This window comes from Hoplias malabaricus, chromosome 18 (genome assembly GCF_029633855.1).
Source record: "Hoplias malabaricus isolate fHopMal1 chromosome 18, fHopMal1.hap1, whole genome shotgun sequence".
NCBI classification, from domain to species: Eukaryota; Metazoa; Chordata; class Actinopteri; order Characiformes; family Erythrinidae; genus Hoplias; species Hoplias malabaricus.
This window is the reverse complement of record NC_089817.1, coordinates 31,648,685-31,658,806: the sequence shown is the minus strand read 5'-3', so window position 1 is coordinate 31,658,806 and position 10,122 is coordinate 31,648,685. Positions and strand designations below refer to the sequence as shown.

General features: G+C 41.9%; 1 protein-coding gene across 1 annotated transcript; it reads left to right on the top strand.

Annotated features, from left to right (window-relative positions):
* The first annotated feature begins 270 nt into the window (after positions 1-270).
* Positions 271-753, top strand: LOC136674449 (uncharacterized). Its single transcript, XM_066650455.1, has one exon. The coding sequence runs from the start codon at positions 271-273 to the stop codon at positions 751-753; it is 483 nt and encodes a 160-aa protein (XP_066506552.1).
* The last annotated feature ends 9,369 nt before the right edge of the window (positions 754-10,122 follow it).

The following is a 10,122-nucleotide window of genomic DNA, read 5'->3' as shown; positions in this document are numbered from 1 at the left end:
ACCCTCTCAGGTCTGGGGAAATTTTTGGGGGGTGGTTAAGGGTAGGGGCTGTTAGCCTCCAACCTCAGGACAAGGGAGGTGGCACCTCTGTGGGATCCATGGTTGAAGAAATCCCTCAAGAGTGTGCCAATCAGTCCCTCTAAGCCCTCAACAGCTCCAGCACATACCCTGTGAGCAGCACAAGCCCCTGCCTCTGAGGACGTTGTTGCAGGACTGCTAACTGTTGCTGCTCCAGTGTCCGCAGCGGCTACAGCTGCTTCTGTTCCTGAGATGGTGGCGACCTCTGCCGCTTCAGTTCCCGTGATGGTGGCAACCTTCGCCACTTCAGTTCCCGTGATGGAGGTGGTCCCTGTTCCTGTAATGGTGGCTTCAGCAGCCACTCCTGTCCCTGTGAAGGCGGCACCCACCACTCCTGTCCCTGTGAAGGCGGCCAACACGGCCTCTCCTGTCCCTGTGATGGTGGCCAACCCGGTCACTCCTGTCCCTGTGATGGCGGCCAACCCGGCCTCTCCTGTCCCTGTGATGGTGGCCAACCCGGTCACTCCTGTCCCTGTGATGGCGGCCAACCCGGCCACTCTTGTCCCTGAGATGGCGGCCTACCCATCCCACGAAGGAGGTGATCCAGGCCGCTCTGGATCCAGCGAGGATGGCGATCCAGGCCGCTCCTGTTCCCGACATGGCAGCGACCTACGCCACTTCACTTCCAGTGATGGCAGCGACCTCCACTACTCCTGTTCCCGCGAAGATGGCTAAGCCAGACGCTTCTGTTCCTGTGTAGGCGGCTTCAGCAGCCACTCCTGTTCCTGTGCAGGTGCCTTAAGCAGCCGCTCCTGTCCCTGTGAAGGCAGCACCCACCGCTCCTGTTCCTGTGAAGACGACACCGACCGCTCCTGTCCCTGTGAAGGTGGCACCCACCGCTCCTGTCCCTGTGAAGGCGGCACCCACCGCTCCTGTCCCTGTGAAGACGGCCAACCTGGCTGATCCTGTCCCTGTGAAGGCAGCCAACCTGGCTGCTCCTGTCCCTGTGAAGGCGGCCAACCTGACTGCTCCTGTCCCTGTGAAGGCGGCCAACTCGGCCACTCCTGTCCCTGTGAAGGTGGCGAACCCGGCCTGCTCCTATTCCCGACATGGCGGCGACCTCCGCCGCTTCAGTTCCAGTGATGGCGGCAAACACCGGTGCTCCTGTTCCCATGCAGATGGCCAAGCCGGACGCTCCTGTTCCTGTGCAGGCGGCTTCAGCAGCCGCTCCTGTTCCTGTGATGGTGGCTGTTCTAGTCCCTGTCTCTATCCACATCCCTGTGCCGTTGTCTGCTTTTGTCTCTGTTCCAGTCACTGTGTTTGTGTCTGTCCCCGTAAATGTTCTGGTCCCAATTCCCTTGCCAAGTCTTGTCCAGTCCCCTGTCCAGTCCCAGTACCCAGCCTCAGTCCCGTCACCTGTCTTGTCTCCAGCCTCTGCTCCCATCAAGTTTCCTGTCCATTCCCAGATCCCAGTTCCGTCACCTGTCCAGTCCCAGTACCCGGCCTCAGTCCCGTCACCAGTCCAGCACCCTATCCTGTCCCCTGTCCAGTCACATGCCTCTGTCCAGTCTACCATCTCTAGTTCTGTCCTGTCTCCCATTCCTAAACCTGTTCAGTCCCCAGTCTTGTCTCAATTCCTGTCCAGTGTGAAACCTCAATCTCCTGTGAAGTCCTGTGTCACCACTCCCATCCAGTGTAGTCCTCTCCAGTCCCTGTTCCAGTCCCAAGTCCTTTCTCCTGTTCCCTTTTTAGTCACCTGTTCAGTCCCCTGTCTGCTCTCCAGTTTTGTCTCCTGTCTTGTCCCGAGTCCAGTCTTTTGTTTCCGGTCCTGTCGTGTCCCCAGCACCTGTATCTGCCCTTGTCCCGCCTTTGTTCCTCCTCGTGGTCAGTGTTGTTTGTAATCCTGCCCCTTCATTTTCTGTTCCAGGTGTCCGTTGTCTTTGTTAGGTATTTAAATCCCCACATCTCACTTCCTGGTTGTTGGTCATTTGTGTCCTTGGTCCTCTGTTATGTTGTCCTCCACCGTCGTTTTGCCTCATCTATTCCCTGCTTCATGTTTGCCCTCAAGTCTGTTTGCCTCTGTTTTTGTTATATTTTATTTAAATAAAATCTTTGTGTTTTAACATTTGTGTCCGCCTCCGTCAGTCCGCCTCAGCGAGCCTGACAATGTTTTGGTATCTGTTTAAGTATGGGTATATATATATATATATATATATATATATATATATATACGTATTCTCAGTTTCAATATTTGAGGTATTGTTCTGCACTACTTGAATTAGAGCGTTTAAACAAATTGCATATTGTGGCATTATTTATCCCAAATTATCACATTTTCAGGTATCACATTGATAGTGGCCTTCAGCTCACATTCACAATTATCACATTTTTTATTTCCATTTATATTCATGCATTTTATTTCCATTGAATTTCTTGTTTTATTTCCATATATTTATTTTAAATAATCTGTAAAGAAGGAAGCATTTAGTTGTTTGTACTTGCGGACTGACCAAACATCTAATGTATTATATATTCTATTCTATGTGTGTGTATTACAAATTACTCTTCTAATATTTTGCTCACTGTTTAAATTATGCAAATAAGACATTGGCCACTCTGAACGAGTCTCAGCTGACCCAACCCTGTACGTCATGATGATGTTAGGGTTACACTATGCACTAGTGGGAGGACTCATGCTCATGTATAAAACAGAGAAGTTTACCTTCTGAATCATTTCAGATTCTTCAGCTCTGTCTCTATTTCAGATGGACGACCAACACTACAGGGAAAACACCACAATTCAATACTGCTTTCCTGACCATAATGCATCATGTATAAGAGTGGTCAATGAGGGCCCTGGATATTTTATTCTGTGCTTCATTTTCTCATGTATATCTGTGTGCACTGTGGTTCTGAACCTACTGGTGATCATCTCCATCTCTCACTTCAAGCAGCTCCACACTCCAACCAACCTGACAATCCTCTCTTTGTCTGTGGCTGATTTCCTTGTGGGACTAGTTAGTATGCCTGTTGATCTACACAGCCTGACGGACACTTGTTGGTATCTTGGAAAACTAGCATGCAACATTTATCAAATGATCGGTTTTGTCTCAATGTATGGCTCTCTGTACAGTGTCATACTCATAGCAGTTGATAGGTACATTGCAATCACTGATCCTCTGCAGTATTCCAGTCAAATCACACTTCAAAAAACCTTGCTGTCAATAATTCTAGGCTGGTCATTTTGTCTGTTTTATGTCATTGTGTATGTATACTTTAATGAATATTTCTTTCAATCTCAGGCCCATTGTTATGGATCATGCATTCTAAATGTAAACTATTATTGGGCCATCACTGAACTTGTATTTGCATTCATAGCCCCTTTCTGTTTTATACTAATCTTGTATTCAGTTATTTTTAAAGTGGCAATACATCAAGCCAAAGCTGTCAGAGCTGTGAAAAATGGTGCCTCAAATAACTCTGGAGCTAAAATCACAAGATCTTCTGAAATCAAAGCAGCCAAGAAATTAGGCACGGTGATTTTTGTTTTCCTTGCTTGCTGGATAGCATTTTTTGTATGGCCTGTGTCAGTTCATGCATCTGTGACTGTGTCAATGCTTTTAGCCTTGCTAATAGATATGAACTCCTTTGTGAACCCATTGATGTATGCTATATTCTATCCATGGTTCAGAGCATCTGTAAAGTATATTGTAACATGTAAAATATTTGAATCGTCATCTTCAAGGCTTAATTTTGTTCTTGAACATTAAGCTCAAACTGATTTCATCTGACAGAGGAGAGGCCACTTCATATTGTACTGCTCTAATATATTATTTATTTACCAAGGAAACCAAATGCTTCATAACTTAAACATTATACATTATACTGTACTGCTAAATGCTATGCAATTTCATGTGATCAATTTTAATTATTAAACTATGGCCCAAATTAACAGAGACAAGATGCAGGGATGCCTTATAAACCTCCAGTTCTGTCCCTGACTAACACTAACATAAGCTCAATTACAAACACGTGGCAAACATTTAAAAATATGAGGTAGAGCTGAGGAGAGTGTCAAACACCAAATACCTCAGTATCTTTTTCTTAAGATGGAGAGTGTTAATAAAGTGTCCAAATGCTAAACTGCTCTTGCTTCTGCTTCACTCCTTCTGGGAATGGAAAACTGAGTAACATGTATACTAATATGTCTCATGTGATTAGAATTTTTTTTCTTTAGCTATAAACAATATAGCTAAAAATAAACCATTTATATCCACAATATAACATATAAATGTGCCAGGTCTCAGAGGATCTGTGTCTATGCACTAGTCTCTAACAACTAGCATTCACTGTGTATCATGAAAAATTAAGTTTTTGTACATTTTACCGTATGACCATTTGTAATGAGTAAATCTGGCTATTTAAAGACAGCAGTGAATTTCTGGCAAAATCTCAGCACAAATTCCCTGAGATCCTGGAAAGTCACCAGTATTCAATACAGTGTATTCTGTTTTTCCTTCTCCTCTACAGATTTCTGGTAATCCGCATGGAGCAAATACTAAATCTAACTTACAAATATTCCAGGCGGTGGTTTATGGGTTTATGTCATGTTACAACACATTGTTAGGGTTGATAAGGGATGAGGGGTGCGGACTGACAGAGGGCGGACGCAAACGCTAAGAACACAGACTTTATTGAACAAAACAAACACAAACGAACTAGGACAGGAAACGAGCAAGAGAATGAGCACGAGAAACGAGACTAACAATACGAAGAAGCATACGAAGGACACTACAAAGAGCAGAGCAAACGAAACAAGGAACAATCCAAAGAACACGAAGAACCGTACAAAGCACAATGAACGCGGAACAAGGAACAACGCTAACGAAACAAGTAACAAAGAACAATGAACGACCCGAGGAAGTGAGGGAAGGGGACTTAAATACGATAACAAACGAGAAACACCTATGACGGATATTAAGGGAAAGGAACGAGGAGGCGGAACAAAGGCGGGGCTTGAACATAAACAAAACAAAGCCATGTGCCGAGACAGAAAACAAACCTGACGAGACAAGGGCGTGACACACATACAGGTGTATCTCAATAAATTAAAATACCATCAAAGAGTTCATTTGTTAATTTCAGTAATTCAGTTTAAAACCTGAAACTCATATATAGATAAATTACAAACAGTGATCTATTTCAAGCGTTTATTTATTTTAATGTTGATGATTGATCAATAAAATCCCAGAAGTCAATATCTCAGAAAATTTGAATAGTCAACACAAAACACATGCAAAGGGTTTGCTAAGTGTTTAAAATGGCTCCTTAGTCTGGCTCAGTAGGATACACGATCATAGGAAAGACTGCTGATTTGATGGATGTCAAGAAAAGGCCATTAAAAAATTTGGGGGAGATTCACAAGGAGCGGACTGTTGCTGGAGTCAGTACTTCAAGAGCCACCACACAGACATATCCAGGAGATTGTCTAAAATTGTTGCATTCCTTCTGTCAAGCCACTCATGATTCAGAGACAAGGCCAGAAGTGTCTTACCGGGGCCAAGGGGAAAAAGGACTGGACTGTTGCTCAGTGGTCCAAAGTCTTGTTTTCAGATGAAAGTAAATTTGGAAATCATGGTCCCCGAGTCTGGAGGAAGAGTGGTGAGAGTGGTGAATCCAAGCTTCTTGAGGTCTAATGTGACATTTCCATAATCAGTGATGGTTCGGGGAACCTTGTCATCTGCTGGTGTTGGTCCACTGTGCTTTATCGAGTCTAAAGTCAGTGCAGCCATCTTCCAGGAAATTTTAGAGCATTTTATGCTTTTGCTGACAAGCTTTATTGAGATGCAGATTTCATTTTTCAGCAGGATTGGCACCTGTCCACACTGCCAAAAAATTCCAATACCTGGTTCAGTAAACACAGTATTATTGTGCTTGATGGGCCAGCAAACTCGCGAGAATCTATGGAGTATTTTCAAGAGAAAAATGAGAGATCTTAGACCCAAAAATGCACATGAGCTGAAGGCCACTATCAAAGTAACCTGGGCTTCCATAACACTTCAGCAGTGCCACAGACTGATTGTTTACTTGCCTTGATGCAGTAGTTCATGCAAAAGGAGGCCAGTCCAAGTATTGAGTGCATATACTGTACATACTTTTCAGTAGTCCAATAATTCTGTATTAAAATTATTCATTTAACTGGGTGCAAGGCAGGAACACACCCTGGAGGGATGCCAGGTCTTCACAGGGAGACACATACTCACACATTCATACCCAGGAACACTTTTGAGTAGCTAATACACAGTGTGTGATATTTGGACTTTGGGAGGAAATCGGAGCACCCACAGAAAACCAAACCCAAGAGTGGGCCTTGAACACACAAGGACCCTTGGGAATACAATAAAAAATAATAAATAAATAAAAATAAAGTTTGTTATGCCTGTTACGCTGCGTTGTGTATGTGTAGGGTTTTTTCTCTCTCTCTCCCTATCTCTGTAAAATTATAGGTTCTGCAATCTGTTCCAGTCAGTGGTTTTGGTCACCCGTCTAGAGTTCATTCCAGATTCCAGTTCGTTTTTTTTTTGTGTATAGACAGGGAGTAAGGTAAGATATTGTCTTTTGTTTCCTTTTGTTTCACATAGGTAAGCCGTTTATGGGTCAGTTAGGAGGTGTGTTTGTTTGTTGTTTTTGTCTGCATAAGGCCATCCTGATGTTGACTGGTGTTTGGTTCATTGTCAATATCACATCTACAATATATATATTCTATTCATTATACATTCTGTGTTTCCATTTGTGTCCTTTTGTTTCACCATCTACATCTCTGTAACAGTTATTCCTTTCTCATACGTTTCCAACACACACCTCATTCTGTTACGGCTCAACCCTAGACTGGGTGGTAACATGCCTTTGATAACCTGTAATTTCTATTACAAAAATCTAAATCTACCTGGGATCATTGGGCGCAAGGTGGGAATACACCCTGGAGGGGGCGCCAGTCCTTCACAGGGCAACACAGACACACACTCACACCTGCAACACTTTTGAGTTGCCAATCCACCTACCAACGTGTGTTTTTGGACTGTGGGAGGAAACCGGAGCAAACCCACGCGGACACGGGGAGAACACACCAACTCCTCACAGACAGTTACCCGAAGCAGGAATTGAACCCACAACCTCCAGGTCCCTGGAGCTGTGTGACTGCGACACTACCTGCTAACACTACCTGCCACCGTGCCGCCCTCTTTAAGATAATTAACATCCATTATTGGTTGTGTGCCTTTTCTGTTGCAAATGGAGATTGCTCCATAATTCTCTAAATTATAAAAAAAAAAAAAAAAAAAAAAAAAAAAAATTAGATTTAAGTTGAGACACTTTGTTCTTTAAGAGGCCCTCATGCATGTTCTGTTTAAATCAAATCATGTCACTAACATTTTGCTGATTAAGTTGTTTAGATTCTTAAACCATTACACAAATTTACAAGTTTTTTTGTCCTGTTTCAAATTTGTTGGTATATTTTCTGGCATCTAATTAAATATGGGGATATATTTTTTTTTCAGCAAACTATAACATATCTCAGTTTCAACTTCTGAAGTATTGTCTTTGTATTATCTTAATGGTATTTAAATAAACAGCATATTGTTATATTATTTGATATTAATTTAAGGCTCACTGTCCCAAATTGTAAGGGATAAAATATCCTTTTGCATTTCTTGTTGTATTTCCATACATTGTTTTAACAAACTCATGAAGAAAACTGCATCAACTTATATGAAACTGTGGACTAATCAAAAATCTTCTGGCATTATGGAACCTGATCCAAGGGTAGATTAATAACCATAACCCCATGACAGTCTCTAATACACACAATGAACACTTGACTCTTCTAATGTTTTGCTCACTGTGTAAAATCTGTAATTGGAGATTAGCTATAGACTGTTTTTTAACATTTCTACCACTCTGAACTAGTCTCAGCTGACCCAACATTGTACGTCATGATGGTGTTAGAGTTACACTATCCACTAATGGGAGGATTCATGCTCATGTATAAAACAGAAGAGTTAATCGTCTGAATCATTTCAGATTCTTCAGCTCTGTCTCTATTTCAGATGGACGACCAACACTACAGGGAAAACACCACAATTCAATACTGCTTTCCTGACAATAATTCATCATGTATAAAAGAGGTCAATGGGGGCCCTGTATATTTTCTTCTGTGCTCCTTTTTCTCATGTATATCAGTGTGCACTGTGTTTCTGAACCTGCTGGCGATCATCTCCATCTCTCACTTCAAGCAGCTCCACACTCCAACCAACTTGATCCTCCTCTCTCTGTCTGTGGCTGATTTCCTTGTGGGACTCGTTAATATGCCTGTGGATTTAAGCAGCTTGATGGACTCCTGTTGGTATCTTGGAACACTAGCATGCTGCATTTATCAAATGATCAGTTTTGTCTCAATGTATGGCTCTCTGTACAGTGTGATACTCATAGCAGTTGATAGGTACATTGCAATCACTAACCCTCTGCAGTATTCCAGTCAAATCACACTTCAAAAAACCTTGCTGTCAATAATTCTTGGCTGGTCATTTTGTCTGTGTTATGTCATTGTGTACTTATACTTTAATAAATATTTCTTTCACTCTCAGACCTCATGTTATGGAGAATGTATTCTGGATGTAAATGATTATTGGGCCATCACTGAACTTGTATTTGCATTCATAGCCCCATTCTGTTTTATACTATTCTTATATTCAGTTATTTTTAAAGTGGCAATACATCAAGCCAAAGCTGTCAGAGCTGTGAAAAATGGTGCCTCAAACACTCATGGAGCTAAAACATCAAGGGCTTCTGAAATCAAAGCAGCCAAGAAATTAGGCACGGTGGTTTTTGTTTTCCTTGCTTGCTGGATAGCATTTTTTGTTTTCCCCGTGTCAGTTCAAGCATCTACAACTGTGTCAATTGCTTTAGCCTGTTTAATAGATATGAACTCCTTTGTGAACCCACTGATGTATGCTATTTTCTATCCATGGTTCAGAACATCTGCAAAGTATATTATAACATGCAGTATATTTCAATCATCATCATCAAGGCTGAATTTCTTTATTGAACATTAAACTCATCGACAGAGCAGAGGCTATGTAATATTTTACTCTTCTAATATGTTTTTCTTTCAAATGCCTCATAAAGTTAACATTATAAATTATCAAATAAAAGTGATATTTAAAAAAAAAACTGTACTGGTAAAATCTAAGCAATTTCATGTAATTAATTTTAATAACTACAATATGGCCCAAGCCCCCTCCAGGGTGTATTCCTGCCTTGCGCCCAATGATTCCAGGTAGGCTCTGGACCCACCGCAACCCTAAATTGGATAAGCGGTTACAGATAATGAATGAATGAATGAATGAATATGGCCCAAGTTAACAGAGACAGGGATGAAGGGAGGTTTAAGTGTCATAAACCTCCTTTTCCAATTCCATCCCTGAATCTCAATTACAAACGTGTTACGATGGTGATGGTGAGTGTTAATAAAGTGCCTGAAAGCCAAACTTCTCCTGACTCTGGTTCCCTTCATATGGTAATGACAAACAGAGTAACATATATACTAATATGTCTCACGTGATCAGTATTGGGTCCATTTTCATAATACTTTTTTGTGTAGCTATCACATTTTCTTATTTGCTCAAAGTGTACTTTAATAAACAGTTGAAAATTCACAATAACATAAATATATAAATCAGGTTTCAGATGATATTTTTTTTATGCAATGGGCTGGTCTCTAACAAATGACATTCATATTTAACATGAACTATTACACCTAAAATTTTTGTACACTTCTATGACCATTGTTCTGGTAGGCCTCATGGAGCAAATTCTGAATCTAACTTACAAGGACCCCAGGGAGTGGTTTGCTCATTTTTACAGCCTGTTGATGAGCTTGTCTCTGACTCTTGTCAGTAGTGTCATTTTTTTGAGGATTTCTCAGTGCCTTCCATGTAGGGGGTGTGTGATATGACAATATCAGATAATGACACATACGAATGTCACATAGACACATAAATGCCATCACAGGGAGATCCACATTGGACCCTGCTACAATGCACATTC

Bases quoted from the DNA above. Each gene is read 5' to 3' on its own strand.
- LOC136674449 (XM_066650455.1), top strand. From the start codon at position 271: ATGGTGGCGACCTCTGCCGCTTCAGTTCCCGTGATGGTGGCAACCTTC.